At 45.4% G+C, this 17,454-nt stretch overlaps 1 protein-coding gene across 2 annotated transcripts in view; it reads right to left on the reverse strand.

The window, feature by feature from the left end:
* Positions 1–12,712: 12,712 nt before the first annotated feature.
* Positions 12,713–17,454, reverse strand: part of MXRA7 (matrix remodeling associated 7) — a 32,573-nt gene continuing 27,831 nt past the window's right edge. Inside the window, exon 4 of one of the 2 annotated variants that reach the window (XM_043461810.1) lies at positions 12,713–14,075. In XM_043461810.1, the coding sequence (XP_043317745.1) occupies positions 13,961–14,075 (115 nt within the window). In that variant the 3' untranslated portion in view covers positions 12,713–13,960. Of the gene's footprint in view, positions 14,076–15,731; positions 17,054–17,454 lie in introns of those variants that run through there. The other variant, XM_043461821.1, reaches the window with a different exon arrangement.

The raw sequence follows: 17,454 nt of genomic DNA on the forward strand, positions 1-17,454 counted from the left end.
ATGCAGAACAAGAAAATGCTAATGGGAACCTTGGTGCAGCAAAGTCATGCCAAGAAAGACAGTAATTCGTGTTGTCAGGACCACCAGGGAAGGTTTTGACTGTGCCCAGAGCCTGAAAAAGCAGGCGAAGAGGGACAGTACCTCGATCCTCTGATCGAGTTTTATCCAGTTTCCCACCTGGGTCCTTTGTGCTGCGCCGTCATTTATGTAACCACTTGCCAGTAGAATATGCCATTTAAACAGCTCTCTGAAAAGAAGGAACTTTTTGCAAGGAAATTGCAACTGAATTGCATACAGTTTCTTTCATGCTTGCAGCATCAACTCCACAACACAGTATTAAAACCGACAGCTCTGGCTTCCAGGCTCGGAGCTCATTCTCGCTGGCTGAGAACCACCTGGTCCTTGGAGTTCAGGCCCCACCTGGGTGTATCACGTGCTTTGGCTTGTTTTTGGCTGTTTGGTGCGAGTGTTGGTGTTTATTTTAGAGCACTGACCCTTTCTCTGACCAGCTGGCTTTTCAGAAACAAGAAGTTAATGGAATCTTTTCTCTGCCTCTAAAGGAAGATTTATTGTGTTTTGTTCTTAAGCTTTAGCCTGGCCTTGACTCTTTAATTGTACATAGTACATGGGTTTATAGTGGCTTTTCAATGGAAACTTTTATCACCTAATTGCATCATTGCCATCAATAAAGGCAACTGCTGACCAGATCATATGATAAGAGTGATTTACAAGGGGACTTCCCTGATTCTCCAGTGGTTAAGACTCAAGATAAGAGTTCAATCCCTGGTTGGGGAACTGAGATCCCATAGGCTGCATGGCATGGCAAAAACAACAAAAACAGGGGCTTTCCTGGTGGCTCAGTGGTAAAGAATCCACCTGCCAAGGCAGGAGACATAGGTTCGATCCCTGATCTGGAAGGAACCCATGTGCCTTGGAGCCACTAAGCCTGCGCTCCGCAAGAAGAGAAGCCACTGCAATGAGAGCCCTGAGCACCACACCTAGAGCGTAGCTCCTGCTCTCTGCAACTAGAGAAAGCTCACTCACAGCAACAAAGACCCAGCATGGCCAAAATAACTAAACAAAATTATGAACAAACAAACAAAAAACAAGGCGGCAGCAGGCCTGCCTCCAGAGAGCTCACTGTCAGGAATATAGCATGTCCAGCCCTGGTTCTCCATCACCGTGAGCTAGTGTGATTCGCATTGATAGTGATGTCCTCCTTAAGGGCGAATCGACTCTTCCATTCAGTGTCTCATTCTTTAGATTCTCATAAAGGGAACTTTGAGATCTGTGTGTTCACAGGGCCTATACTTTGCTTTCTCCGATTGCCTTCTGCTCCTTTGGACATTGTCAAATATTTTGTCTCCCCTTTCAGCTCTCCCCAGGATACCCTCTGCAATTTTTCTATGTTCTTCAGCCTTTTCTCTGACGGTCAGTCTTAGCTCTCTGTCCCCCTTCACTCTTGACGTTGGTGTCTTTCTTCCTTACTCAAGCCTGGTCATCTGGGCCTTTCTACCATGCCTTCCTGGCTTCCCACTGACTCCAGTGACTGATCTTAACACTCCTGTAAGTGTTGGGTCTGACAGTAAGTATATTAGTTAGCATTTCCAAGTAGCATTTCCTGGAGTTCTGTCATGAATTCAGATCTTCTTCCTAACAATTCTTTCTTTCTCCCTTTCAGAATGCTGAATCTAGAAATATTACCCTTTAAAAAGACAATGGGGGACCTCCCTAGCAGTCTAATGGTTAAGACTTCAACATCCAATGCAGGGGGTGTGTGTTCAATCCCTGGTTGGGGAGCTAAGACCCCACATGCCTCACAGCCAAATAGCAAAATATAGAACAGAAACAATGTTGTTAACAAATTCAATAAAGACTGTAAAACTGGTCCACACACACACACACAAAGTCTTAAAAAAAAAAAAAGGAACGGTTTCTTGAGAATTCCTGTTTTAAAGGTCGAAAAGAGACTGATAGAGACTTTCCTGGTGGTCTGGGGGCTAAGATTCCATGCTGCCAATGCAAGGGGCCCAAGTTTGATCCCTGGTCAGGCAGCTAGATCCTGCATGCAACAACTAAGGACTGGTGCAGCTAAATAAATAAACTTTAAAAAGATAGAGACACTGATAAATGATTGCACAACTCAACAAAAGATGCTTTTACTTTATTTTGAATTTTCACCATCACAAGTGTTGAATTCTGCAAGGTCATAGCTAAAATTCTTTGGTGTGGGATATCAATTTTAGCCATAAAGGGTAGATGAAAAAAATTCAAGTTTTGGCTCTGATAGCAAATTAAAATGCATATGAACACATGATGCTTGAAACTTAAAAACAATTTAAGTGATAAAAGCTAGATAATTAAATGGGCTTCCCTGGTGGTTCAGCGGTAAAGAATCTGCCTGCAATTCAGGAAGCCAGATTCAATCCCTGGTGCCAGAAGATGCCCTGGAGAAGGACATGGCAACCCACTCCAGTACTCTTGCCCAGAGAATCCCATGAACAGAGGAGCCTGTGGGCTGCAGTCTGTAGGGTTGCACAGAGTCAGATACTGTTGGGGCCAGTGTGAGGAAAGCAGGAGAGACTCCATCTTGAAGCCTGTCATCCATCTTAAAGACAGGATGTGAATGGGGCCTGAACCCTGCCCAAGAGTGAGGAAACCATTGCTAGTGAAAACCAGTTCTCCTGGAGACTTCCCCCCCTACAGATGGCAAACGGAGATTGTAGTTGAGGTCAGGCTGCCCCTGTTAGATTAACCATGGAGACATCCCCCCCTTGATGCATAATCATCATTTCTCCCCTCTAACCTTAATTGTTTTTTCTCCTAGCACCCACTTGTAAAACTCAATCATATACAACAAAGAGGTTGCTAACATGTAACCAGTCATGTCATGGGGGGTATAAAACCGGGCCTCTCAGAAACATCAGGGTCCTTGTTGGGAACTGATTCCCCTTGGACCCGCTGGCGTAATAAACTGCACTCCACTGTCTTGAGTGTCCTCCGAGGTGTGTTTTGCGACTCTGGATTCCACAACAACACGACTGAGGGGACTAGGCAGGAGCAGCAGATAATTAAATATGCACCAGTATAACTAGATCCTTTACCAGAAATAACACATAAGGAAGAATTCAACTATTTTGTGTTTGCAAGTCAGATGCTGTCAAGCAGACTGCCGAGTACGATCCGTAAACCTTAAAAAATTTTAACCTAAAGGTAAACAGAAAGATTCGGTAAATTTTAATTTTCCAAAATGTCTCAGAAGAAATGACCAGAAGTACCCTCCAGTTTATAAGGCACAGTTGGACAATCCATTTACCCCAAACAAACTACCTGTGTTTTGAGGCAGTGTTGTGAGACCATGATCTCTGTGGTTGTACCCCCTCCATGCAAAGCATCACTCTTCATGTGGAAGAGTGCATAAAGAGAAGGAATAGACTCACCTTTCATTATTGCATCAGCTACTGGCTTTGTCATACATAGTATTTTAAATGTCTGATCACAATTGTACAACAATAACCATACCAATATTTATTCCAAAAGATAATCATATGCTCCATGTTGTTATCTGACTCTTTGAGACCCCATGGACTGTAGCCCACCAGGCTCCTCTGTCCATGGAACTTTTCCAGGCAAGAATACTGGAGTGGGTTGCCATTTCCTTCTCCAGGGGATCTTCCCAATCCAGGGGATGAACCCACGTCTCCTGCATTGGCAGGCAGATTCTTTACCACTGTGCCACCTGGTTCCCCCTTAATTCCCAACCCAGGGATTTCCATTTCATGCTCTCCACACCAGGGAAGCTAGGAAGTTAGGCCTTGAAAAGAGACGGAGTGAGAGGTGCCATAGAATCAGACCACACCCACGTCCAGTCTCCCCTGTTCTCCCAGCTACCAGAGTCAATACCCCAGCTTGTGCCTGGGAGAGGAGCTGATGAAGCTCTGCTTCAGATATGCAAGTGGAATTTGAAACAGCTGACTTGAGTTTCAACAGCCTAAGTGACTGAACCTGCCCAAGACATTGCAAGGGACAGGAAAGGCAACTGGCGTAGAATGGTGGGGAAGCGGTGCTTAGAAAATAGAGAACTGAGCTGAGGTTCACTGGAAAGGCTGCACTTAGATTCTTGTCTGGACCACAGTTCCCCCTCCTCCCCAATCCCCCTCCTCTCTGATACCTGCAGTAGTGTCCTGAGACAGCCCTGGAGCATTTTCTGCTATGCTTCCATTTGGAAAACTTAGCAGTCAAATGTGCAGCCTCCTTAGCATCCCAAGGGAAGGCAACCTCTTTCCTTTGACTCCAGACTTCCCATTTTTCCCTGGGAGCTGTGGTCCTTAGGACAGGGGAATAGTAGAAACCCAGCACCCAGGACTGCATATCACTTAAGACGTTTGTTCTTTCAGATAATTCATGAGAGCAAGAGAGAGGATGGCTGATAGAATAGCCATTCCCCATTGTGGAGCCCTTCTAAACCACAGCGGGCAGGACCCTAACCAAGAACAATGGTCTCCAGAGATGCACAGGCGGGCTGACGGAACTGGGACAAAGCAACTCCTCTGAGGCACTGTGTGTGTTTATGGCTGGAGCCCTGTTTTGCTCAATTACCTAATGTTTATACAGGTGTTCTGACCCTTCCTTGACAGACTTCGGATGCCCCAGGTCTGTGTTTGTACCTCCAGTTGACTACAATAAATTAGTGTTAGATAAAAAAAGACAAAGAAACCTTCCAGGCCATCAAACAAAACATGAAAAATGAGTGTACTCAGGGATTATACTGGCTAAACCATATCCTAAGCCACGCCAGTGGACAAGAGCCATATGTTCCTCCCAGATTTTCCTGGTCAGAAAAACTGATCCGCAAAGGCCAATCTGAAACTGCTGTTCCCCCAGACAAGGGGGATGGGGCACGGTCGTGGCGGGGGAAGCCCTGCTCCAGTGGGTGCTGCTCACCCACCTGCTGCCCCCACTCACTTCTCATTCCCCATCAACAGCAGCATCATCAGAATTCAGTTTCCATCTCAAAGCCCTGGTTCCCATGGAAAGAAACCAGGGATCTTCAGAGAAATGGTCATTAGGATAAGGAATAGTTAAGGTACAGATGAACTTGGGACATCTTGTTTTGCCAGAAAGCAAGGAAGCTATCAAAGACTAATTGTGTTAGCAGATCACAGAATCTACTAAATAATTGGCCTGTGCTCTTCAAAAATGTCAAGGTTGCGAAAGATCAAGAGACTTGGAAGCCATTCCAAATTACGGGAGACTAAAGAGACAGGATAATTAAATGCAATGCTTAACCCCGAATTGGATCTTCAAGTAGAATTTTTTTTTTAAATAAAAGACTTGGGATGACTGGCAAATCTTGAATAAGATCATAGACTGAAGAATAGCATGTATTGATGTTAATTTTCTGGTATTGACCATTGTTCGTAGTTATTTCAGAGCATGTCCTTGTTCTTAGGAAATGTACACTATCATGTGTGGCTGCTCCGTCACCCCGTCTTGACTCTTTGGGACCTCCTGGACTGTAGCTCGCCAGGCTCCTCTGTTCATGGGATTTTCCAGGCAAGAATACTGGAGTGGGTTGCCAATTCCTCCTCCAGGGGATCATCCTGTCCTAAGGATCGAACTCATGTCTCCTGTGTCTCCTGCATTGGCGGGCAGGTTCTTTACCACTTGAGCCACCCGGGAAGCCCCTATATACTGTTGTATTAGCAGGTAAAGAAACATTATACATGCAGATGGGAGGGGGGTTCAATATGGAGGGGACATATGAATACCTGTGGCTGATTTGTGTTGATGTGTGGCAGAAACCAACATAATATTGTAAAGCAAATGTCTTGCAATAAAAAATTTTTTAAAGTTGTATATATGAAAGAGAAAATGATTACGCAAAAGTGGTGAGATGCAAACAATTGGGGAATCTACATGAAAAGTCTGTGGGAGTTCTTTGTCCTACTCTTGTAACTATTTTGTAAATCAAACATTATTTCAAAATTTAAAAAACTTACCAAAGGGGAAAAAGGCTCACAGGAGCCGATGTAAAATATTTTCTGTCCTGTTCAAACTGTATTTTAGTGAAAGGAAAGAACTGATAAAAGAAAGTTATTTGTAGAATTTCAGTAACAAGTGCAGGAGGGATAACAGAATTAGAAAACCACCACCCTTAGCAAGCCCTAAGGCAATAAGCATCAGTGCTGAAGCCATGAGGTGGGATCCTGGAGGGATAAGACTGCCTCCACCCAGGTTCACTGGCTGGTCCTGGCACCGCTAAACGTGGTACCACCTGTGAAGAGTTCTGGCCAAAACCAACGCACTTGAATATGACAAGCCCCCGGGGCTAACCACCAAGTCACAGGAAACACGGGGTGTAACGAACTAGGGAAAACTATACCACGAGGTCCCCACCTGCCAAATCTGGAAGGTGGAAGATTTTATAAGACATATGAATGACCTGGTTTCTTTAGCAAATCAATGTGATTTTTTTTTAAATGGAGGAAAGATTATTATGTAAATAATTAGAGGCACAATCATTAAATGTAATGTGTAGCCCTGGTTTGGATTCTGATCTGAAAAAAAAACCCAAACAAACAGCTAAGCAATCAGATTAGATGATACTGAGGAATTATTAATTTTATTAAGTGGAACAGTTGCACATTTTTTTTCAAATACTCATTAAAAATGCATGTTGATGTATTTATGGGTAAAATGACATAATGTCTGTGTTTGGCTGAAAAAGACTGGCTGGGGTGAGGAGAGGAAATGAAATAAGATTGGCAAAACATTGGTAATTGTTGAAGCTGAGTGATTAGTGCAGAGGGTTTTGTTTTGTTTCTGTAATTTATTTTTTTAATATAGTTGATTTACAATGTTGTATTAGTTTCTGGTGTGCAGCAAAGTGATTCAGTTATATATATATCTTTTTTCATATTCTTTCCCATTATGGTTTATTATAAGATATTGAATATTCTATACAGTAGGACCTTTATAGCAGTTTATATGGAGGGTTTTATGACATGGTTCTCGCTATATTTGCATATGTTTGAAATTTTCCACATAAAATTACTTAAAAAAAAAAAAAAACTTTAGCCATCAGGGAAGCCCAGAAATCTATTACCAAATGCTATAACTTGTTCACATAAAACAATAAAGTAAAGCTCCCTCCCTATGGTGAGCTGCCTCATCGGCGAGAACAAGCTTCTTCTCAGGGTAGCCAGCATCTAATGACTGATGGGCAAAGCAGTATTAAACGCTGGTCCTCACACTCCATAGGCTCTGAAGGGTCATCCCATCTTGAAAACTCCCCACAGAGTCTGTTTTGGCCTCTACGGAGATTGTGTTGGACTTGAATTCTCCCTCAATCCAGTCCTGCCCCCTTCCCTTCTCACCACGGGTGTTGACTCCAGGAGGACTTCCTAATGAACCTCTTTTATGATAATCTCCACTTTAGAGTTGGTTTCCCAGTGGCCCAAGCTACCACACACCACTTTTTCCATAAGGACTATATCACACAGGACATCAAGTTCTCATCACAGAGCCAGGCACAAGCTCATAAGAAACATTAGTTGTAAATTGTTACACACCCAAGGCATGTCTTTTTTTCCCCCTTATGGTTATAGATTAAAAAAAAAACAAAAAAACCCAAAAGATTAAAGAGGCATTCACAATATGTGCTCATGTTGCCATTTGGGCTGGAATGCCACCAAACACAAACAAAAGCAAAAACTATATATATCAGAATCAAAAAAATAAATATTTCATATACCATGATTCATATACCATGTCATTCATCTATTTAGTATATACACGGAGTTGTGCAAACATCATCACAATCAATTTTGAGTGCTTTCATCTCTTCCCCCAAATACCGTCTTCCTCCTGAGCCAATTCTCAGCCGCAGGCAACCAACCGCTAATCTCCTTCCTGTGTCTATACATGTGCCTGTTGTAGTCGCTAAGACATGTCTGACTCCTTTGTGACTCCATGGACTGTAGCCCACCAGTCTCCTCTGTCCACGGGATTCTCCAGGCAGGAATACTGGAATGAGTTGCCATTTCCTTCTCCAGGGGATCCTCTCCACCCAGGGATCGAACTCGAGTCTTCTGCATTGCAGGCAGATTCAGATTCTTTACCTCTGAGTCAAAAAGAAAGCCCCCACCCCCCCCCCCCTAAAAAAAAGAAAGCCCCATAAATTTACCTACTCAGGACATTTCATATAAACTGGATGAAGCAATATGTGGGGTTTCTTTTTTTGCTGCACTGGATCTTTGTTACAGGGCATGGGCTTTTTCTAGTTGTGGTGCATGGGGGCTTCTCTCTAGTTGTGGCGCTCAGGTTTAATTGCCCTGTGGCATCTGAGATTTTAGTTCCCCAGTCAGGGATGGAACAGGCATTCCCCTGCATGGGAAGGCAGATTCTTAACCACTGGATCACCAGGGAAGTCCCAAAGTGTGTTTTTCTTGTATCTGACTTTTCTCATTTAGCATTAAAGCTTCAGGGTTCATCCATGCTGTAGCAAGTAACTACCTCATTCCTTTTTATCACTGAATAATATTCCATTATTTTGATTTACCACATTTTACTTGTCCATACATCAGTTGATGGATATTTGGGTTGTTTCCACATTTTAGCCCTGATAAATAATGTTTCCATGAACATTCATTTATAAGTTTTTGTATGGACATATCTTTTGTTTTTCTCCAACTTTATTGAGATATGATTGACATATAAAAGTGTGTAAGTTTAAGAAGTATGATGTGTTGATTTAATATATGTATATATTGCAAAATTATTTCTACCTCCATCATGTCACGTAATTTTCCACCTCATCACATCATATAGTTGCTGTTTCTTTTTCTGTGGTGAGTGTAAGGGTATGTTTTCATGTCACTCAGGTATATATGTAGAATTGTGAAGTCACATGGCAATTCTTTGTTTAATACTGGGTGGAACTGCCACTGTTTTCCAAAGTAGCCATATCATTTTACATTCCTATCAAGAGTGTGGGGCAGGGGACTTCCCTGGCAGACTCTGCGCTTCCACTGCAGGGGGTGTGGGTTTAATCCCTGGTCAGGGAACTAAAGTTTAAAAAGAAATAAAATTAAAAAAAAAAAGTATGTGGCAGTTCCAATTTTCCCACATCCTCACCGACACTTGTTATTGTCTTTTTATTTATTTATTTATTTTTTGTCTTTTTAAATTATGGTCATTCTAGTGGTCCTGAAGTGATGTCTCCTTGTGGTTTTGATTTACATGTCATTTGCATGTTGAACATCTTTTCATGTGCTCATTGGCCGTTTGTATATTTTCTTTGCAGAAAAGTCTATTAAGATCCTTTGCTCATTTTTAAAAACTGGATCATCAATCTTTTTTGAATCCTGTTTTCTTCTGTAGGAGAATGTTATGTCCTTCACAGAGTTGTGAAGATTCGTGAGAGAACACTGGCAAGGCACATAGTTTTCGGCATTCAGCAAGTGTTCTGAAAAGTTAGGGAACCTCCCTCTCACCTTGCCTGATCTCAGCGAGGCATTTTGCATTACATCACCTAGCATAGCGTTTGTGCTTGAAGCCAGACTCAATAAATGTCTGAGAGGGTAAATGTGCCAATTCACATCACTCAATATTCAGATCTGAATCCTATGTGCTTTGACTCCCTTGCTCTCATTTCCGCCATTCTTCCTGGAACAATTTTGTTAATTTTATTCCCCTTGCCAGCTGCTTCCTCTCCTAAAACTGAACTTGCAGCATCATTGACGCTAATTACAAGAGAACCAAAGACACCACCTCACACAGTTCTGAAGTGAGTGTGATCAACCTTTGAAGAAGCTAAATAACTGACAGCCTGTCAATTTAACCTGTCCCCTGTTGGAGCCCTCACAAAAGGTAATTCAGGCACCTAAAGAGGTGAGGGGGGAAAAAAAGAAATTTATAAAGAAATCCTGATTGCAGACTGAGGATTACTTAACAAACCTGATTGCAGACTGAGGATTACTTAACAGCTCAGTAACCTCTGATGACTCGGCATGCTCTGGAGTATGGGTCTCTTTTTCATTTTGTAGAGGACCCAGGCGCCATCAGGCCCAAAGATTCGATGTCGGTGGAACCTCCTCTAGCGCTGTGGAGCCTCCAGTGGGCCCGACTTAAGTGTCAGAATGGAAACAATTTGACCATTCATTCAGAGAGGCTGAGTCCAACTTGATCTCACACTGAACTCAGAGCTTGCTTTGGTAAACCTCAGCTTAAGCGCCTGGGGCATAATGTGAAAGGGCGAGCACAGAGGAAAGAAGGTGTGACTCATTTCACTTTGCCCTTTCTTGAAGGTCAGCCTAATACCAGATACCTTGGTGAGAATATATGGGTGTGTAGAGTTGCCTGATCGGAGGATTTGTTGGATTTTGCCTAAACACCGAAGGGGGTTAAAGGGTGTGTTGGATTCAGAGGCAGGACCGTGGCCTGGGAGTCCAGGGCGGGCTTGGAGAGTCACTGGGGTGCAGGGACCGGCTCGAATTCATCTTCGAATTATGGGTCTAACATGGTGGTCGGCTTGCTCACTTGCCGGAGCCTGGCCTCAGGAGGGAACTGGAAAGCGGCCCTAGGCGGGACATGTCGCCAGGTCGCACTCCTAAGCGTCAGGGAACTCGGTGAGGGGACGGATCTTCTGACTTGAGCCCAGTGGGCGCGGCCACCGAGAGGCGCTGGACGACAAGTTAGCCCTGTGGGCGCGCACTCTGCGGAGACCCGGTCCGCGAACGGGCCCCAGGCAGCCTCCGCCGCCGAGGAGCAAGGCAAGGCCTCGTGCGGGCGGGATGTGGCAGCCTGCGCGCCTTATTGGACAAAGACTCTTGTCAATCATTGAGGAAACCCGACGGGATGCGACCAGGTTTACGGGACTTCCCGCCTCAGAGGGAGGCGGGGAGCGACGGGAGGGTGCGGTACCCAATGGCAATCAAGGGCTCCGCCTTTCGCTATAGATTAGCAGATGCTTGAGCCACTGAGGCGCCGCAAGGGATATTGGCCCTGGAAAGTGATTGGTCCAATCTGCGGGCGTGTGGTTTCTCAGAGTATATAATGTAGGCGATTAGCGACCGGATGAAATTGTGCCCCAGGGAAAATGGACGTGCAAACTTTTTCATAATAAAAAAAAATGCAAATTAAAATTTTATTGAGCTAACATTATGACCTATGAGATTGGCAGAAGTCCAAAATTCAGCAAGGTTCTCTGTTAAGGACAATGCAATGGCCCTGATGGAATCTAATTTTCTTCCTCCAGACGCTTATGGTTGTTTCCTTTTGCTTTCAGCTTGCAGAGAAGGCCATGTGTTTGTTGCACTGACTCCCAGAAGCTTCTAAGAACAAGTTCTGATTCTGCAAGTACATTTTCCTGAAGGGGCTTCGATTTTCCTGATCTATAGCAATATTGATATCTGGTAGGACATATGGATGTCAATTGAAAATGGGTTTAAGTGGACTCTTCTGGCCAGTGGTGTCCCAGTGAAGCAGATGAAGTGACAGAAATCATATAAACAGAAGCCAGGTCTTATCTGGAAATGGCATCAAAGTCACCCAATGATGGTAACAAGCCTGCAGTGCCTCTGCAGAACATCAGAGGCGCAGAGCCTGGGCAACAGAACCACTACCCAGGAGTGTCACGTATGCTGGGCACTCAGACACTGGCTTCCAAGTCACCATCAGGTGACAGAGTGATCCTGTCTATCTGTACACTACCCCTTTCTCACAGAGCCCCAGTGAGGTTCAGTGACCCGCTCCTCTGCATGACTATGTGCTTAGGGGATGCTGGTTCCAGTCCCAGGCATCTCAGCCAACCATGGTGGTCCCATCTCCTTGCTAGTGATTGATGAGGGAATGGACACATGACATTCTGGCCAGTTGGTGCACCTGATTCAGGTGCCTTACTCCTTACTCCTAGAGACACAAGCAAGAAATGTACCTTTTCCTGCTTCTGAACGTGATATCTGAACTCCTACAGCCATCTTGCAACCATGAAGAGAGCTGGTTTGTGACAAAAGCCCACAGTGCAAGGAAGTCCAAGCTAAGAGAGTTATAACTTGGGCCCTGTCTCTTCTGGACCTGAAGCCATTCTGCTTTTGGACTCCTCTCATGCCCTGGTTCTCCTCTTATTTAAGATAACTGAGTTGGACTTTTCAGTTCTTTGCAGTTGGAATATCTTAGCCGAACCAAGTATAGACAATTTCCTTCAATGTACTTTTTCTGTAGTCATAAGAATTTTGACTCAAGTACCCACAACTCATTTGTTTGTTTGATAAAATGAGAGAAGGACTGGAAGAAGGAAGCGAGGAAAGAGACATAAAGTGGCTGCATGGCAGTGCAAGTTCTGCTGACATGCATTTAGGGCGGGCAGGAAGGTAGAAAACAACCTGGTTGTGGAGGGGCGGGGGTGGTCCCTGGGACACGAGAGAGGAAACAAACAATACTTAAGTCATAACATTTTAAAACAGCAGTGACACAAAAGATAAAAATAATATTTTAAAAAAGAAAAAAATACTGACATTTGGATATAACAACAAACACAGAGAGCAAACCCTCCTGTTGTGAACTGTCAGCAAAGAAGCTAAAGCAATTACTGTGACAGATGGGGGAAGGGGTCTGGGAAAAACTCTAAAAAGCAAGAGAGGGGGAAGGAAAGTTCACTGTGTTCCCCGTGATAATTATTAAATTGAGGTTCGTAAAACGCCACTGCTGCTTTTACTTTCATGTGTTTAGTTTTATTTCAGCAAATAAAAAATATTTTCAAGAACTTTCTTAGGTTATCCTTTTAGCAATCCCACCTTAACTCAATTGGCTATGGATTTTTCAGCCAGTGGGGTGATCAGAAGCAGGATCTGGACAGCATTAAAGAACCGCTCTTATTGTCATCATTGTGCATTCACTGACTCACAGAACTTTATTGATGTGCTAAGGTGGTCCAGACACTCTTCATGAGGTCATTTTGGCATTTTATTGAATGCTAACTGGTGAGGTTTTCTTCTCCTGCATGTGCACCTGGCTTCTCCAAAGGTCTTGATTTTTATTTGTTTGTTTATGGCTGTACCTCACAGCTTCCAGGATCTTAGTTCCCTGACCAGGGATTAAACCCACATCCTCGGCAGTAAAAGCACCGGCTCTTAACCACTGGACCAGCAGGGAATTCTCCTCCATAGGACTTTAATTTCTCTAAAGGTAGAGACTGTGCTGCGTATTTTATTTCTATTGACAGTGTCTAGCACAGGTCTAGGTGCGTGATGAGCCCTCACAGAAATCTTAATTATATATAAAGTAAGTGTCATGGTTAAATAAGAGATACTATTAGAGGGTCCCAACTCTGATACCGTTGCTTTGTTCCAGGATGGAAGGTGAGTCTTTGAATCAGACTTTTTTTTACTTTTTTAGAGATGCTCCCCTATGGCTTGCTCCCAAACAGTGACAGAAGCTTCCAGAAATTCTTCCAAGGCAGAGGAAGGTGTAGTGTTAATAGCCGTGATACTCGGGCAGCGGGACCTGATACTCTTCCTCCTTACAGCATCCCTGAATCTTTTCCACACTGTGTGCTGGGTTGGGGGGGCGGGCAGGGTGGGGAGCTGAGGCTTCGAGCCAGCCCTTCTGGGCAGCTGCTTGCCTAGGATCTAATTTGGATCAGATGACAGTTTCAAAGGGGAACCCATGTCACAGCTGGGCCCTCCCCAGCAAACAGAAGCCAAAGGACTCAGGGATGTTTTCTTCTCCTTTGAGGACAACTATCCTGACTCCTGTAACATGATATCTAAGCTGCAAGAACTGAGAAACTCTGTATATGCTACATCTCTACATCTATGTACATAAGATAAAGGGAAGCCTACAAAAGTCTGAGAATAGCAAGGGTGTGGGTCCCAGGTGGGGGCAGAGTCGTGGCCCAGCTGTCACGGCTCAGCTCTCGCAACCCGGCTGTCACGGCGTCCTGCCGGGCGGAGGCGGCCTACATGTCGTAGAGCCGGAGCTGTTCCTGCACATCACCATCGGACATCTCGCCAAACGTCTCCTTGTTGTCCTTCATGAGCTTGAAGATGGCAGCCAGCTGTTCCTTCTGAACTCTGTCAAGAAGAAAGGATAAAGAGGAAAAAGATGCTCCCAAGCCAGGGAGAGACAGAGGCTTGTGCCTCCCGTAGAGTCAGAATAAGGAAATGAAACAAAGACAAAACCCGCTCTTAACACAGGAGCTCTTTTGGTCTTAAAAAAAAAAAAAGAAAAGAGCCTTCTATTAACTGGAAACTAAGTCTTGGGGTCTGCCCTGGAGATTTGGGGACCCCAGGTTATCACTGAGGTTCTTGTCACTGCACTTCCCCATGGGCCTCCCTTTAATGTTGACTGCACATCTCCTGGGGGGTGGGCCACAAGGAAGGAGAGGTGTTCCACAGGTGACTGGAGAGCCTGGGAAGAGACATGTTAGAAACAGCCTTCGTTTAGCAGGGGTCCCCAACCTCCAGGATCTGATGATCTGAGGTGGGGCTGATGTAATAATAATAGAAGTCAAGTGCACAATAAATGTAATGTGCTTGAACCGTTCTGAAACCACTTCCTCCCACCCCCGGCCCCCGTCCATGGGAAAACTGTCTTCCGCGAAACCAGTTTCTGGTGCCAAAAAGGTTGGGGGCTGCTAGTTTAGACGGCTGAGCCAAAAGTGGAGGAAGATACAACACAATTGGCTGGGAAACAGGGGAGCATATAGATGTGTGCACAGGGTGCTTGGCCCAGGGGCAAGTGGGGGTGTGGGGTCTCACTGCCCAGAGGAAGGGGCGCCTTTTTCCAGGGGCTCTGCCCCTCCTACCAGGGAACAGGCCTGGCTGGAGATCAGCTTTATGTTCACTGCACCTGGGCTGGGGGGCTGGGGGCTGGGAGTGATGTCTGTCATCTCTGTGAAGCCGGGCCATGTCATCTGACCAGCACAGGACACCTCCCAGCAGCGCAAACATGAAAGGGCGGGGAGACGGTCGGCTGCCGCGGGCTGCTTTCTTCTTGGTTCTGCCCTGCTGTGCCGTCAGCCTGGCTTGGCCCTGCCTGCTGGCACGGGCTCACCACGCCAGTTTCAGGCTTCTGTTATTCCTCCCTCCACACTCTACCGGCAGATCGGCACAGGCCACCTTCAGAGGGTGTCAAGCAAACAGCAGGTCTGCTCTGGTCCCTGCAGACCCACCAGGACGCAGGGCCTCAGCACAGGCTCTGGGCACCCTGGCTTTGCAGGGCACAGCACTGCCCAGCCGGCACCTCTATCCTGCCTAGAGGGGGCTCCCACTCCATGTCTGGTCTTACACTTGTCCTAACATATTCTTTCTGCAATAACCCCTTATCTCCAAACAGCAAGTCGTTGGTTTTCTGACTAGAGCAGCAGCTAGAAGCTGAAATACTGAAGTCCCACATCCAAGCCTCTCTCACTCACCCTAGAGAAGTTATTTCTACAATCCACTTTCCTATCCAGAGGAGAAGGAACCTGTGGGAAGTCTGCGGTACCCTACTGCCTGAAGAAAGGAATACGATGGGTCAAGAGGCTGTGAGTTGAGCTCCTTGGATGGAATTCAGATGTACAAGTGGGCACCCCCCAAAGGAACACAAATCCTCCCATGTGTCTCTAGGATGTTGTACTTTGCTGGAGAGTAACAGGCACCAATTGAGAGAGAGCGAGCTCGAATTTTAATGGGTTCAAAAAGATTATTTTTGAAAGACAAAGCAAAATGGAAATAAACACGCAGTAATCAAGACCATCTACTCAAAGTTTATTGGACCAAAGGCTGAATACAGAAATCCAAGCCATAAGGAGTACATGAGGTTTGGTGCCTGCAAGCCACATTCAGAAAGTGTCCAGACAAACTTCATAACCTGGAGAGAGTCACCTATTTTTTTAATCAGACACTGGCCTGGACAATGACATCTCTTACTACCGCTGTGTGGGGCAGGGGCCGCTCACAGGAGCACATCTGCTATTTGTTACGTGGTTCTGTGTGGCTCTTCCTTTGTTCCCTATTCTGTCCTAAACCCATGAACCTAAAGTACTAGACCTGGAGGAGAAGGTCCCTGGGAATGTAACATGCCCTGGAAACTGACATTGAACATTTCCCAGCCTTGCATTAGATAAAAAAAGAAATTTTCCTATAAACTTAGTGCTTTAAAAAATGTTTTAACCAATAAATCTAAAAACTGCAGATTAGTTTTTGGTATAGTATAAATATCGTCCAATATAAAATTCCAAGAAACGGATCTCGGACCCCATCTGATGATCTGGTGAAGTTCTAACTCATCTATGAAACCGAGGAAAAGGCAGAACTGAAACGTCTATTTTAAGCGAACACTATCATTATTGCTTCTGTTAAAGTGAAGGTGAAGATGCAGCTGAGCTGGTAAGAACATGGTGAAAAGGCCTCTTGGCAACAAGAGGGCTGGATCCAAGCCTGCTCTAAGTGGAGGGCAAGGGCCAGAGGAAATCAACAGCTGGTTCTGGTGCTTTGCTGCCCACGCATCAACCATCGTCTCCCTCACCCCCCAATCCAGCCAGCTAAAGACAGAGGGGAAGCGGGCCTTAACGGGGAGCAGGGCAGTCGACCCCCCTGAGCACCCAGTGGGCCCAGGCAGCGCCCCATCATGTGTCTATCACACCTCAATGTCTCTCTTGGTTTGGCTTCGCTGATGAAAAGCAGAAGGGCTGGGATGAAACTATACTGATTTTAAAATGATGGCATTGGTGACACTGGTAATATCTCAGGTGTAAAGGGTGTGTGGACAACAGGAACATTGAGTGACAAGGAAAATAAAAGTCCAGGAAAATCCTTCAGCTAAACAAAGCAATCCACGCAGACAGGGAGGAATGCTTCTGCAAGGGATCACCCCAGGCACTGTGGACCCTCCCAGCCAAGGAAAGTCCTGGAGGGGGGGTCGACTCCTGGCAGATTTATGTAGGAAAATGCACCCCAGGAGCCCACTTGCTCCTCTCTGGGGCTTCCACTGTATCGCTCAAGTTTTAAGATGCCAAAAGGAAAAGCCTTTAGGAGGAGCCTAAGGATAACTTCATTATTCCTCGGTTCTGTAAAGAGAAATAAGGGGAAAAGATCATTGATTTCACTCATACCATCCTATGGCAGGAAAAGAAGGGGGGAAATAGGGTGAGGAAGGGGAACGTTTGGAATTGCAGAAGCCAGCCCAGACGCTAGGATTCAGACCCCAGGGGAGTTTGCCTCTCGTCACCGGCAGCAGGATGGCCCTCTAACCAAAGCCAGCCTGAGACCCTCCGCCAGGCCTACCGGGAAGAGGGTCAGGCCCCATGTGTGGGTAGTTAGGCCAACAGGTCCCACTTGTAGGTCAGTAGGCAGATCGAGTCCTTCATGTATGTATTTAGTTCAGGTCCCACAAACGGGCAGTTAAGCAGTCCCAAAGAGGGTCCCAAGTGTGGGGGACCGAGCAGGTTGGGGGTCCCACACATGGGTA

Source organism: Cervus canadensis, chromosome 1 (genome assembly GCF_019320065.1).
Source record: "Cervus canadensis isolate Bull #8, Minnesota chromosome 1, ASM1932006v1, whole genome shotgun sequence".
NCBI lineage: Eukaryota > Metazoa > Chordata > Mammalia > Artiodactyla > Cervidae > Cervus > Cervus canadensis.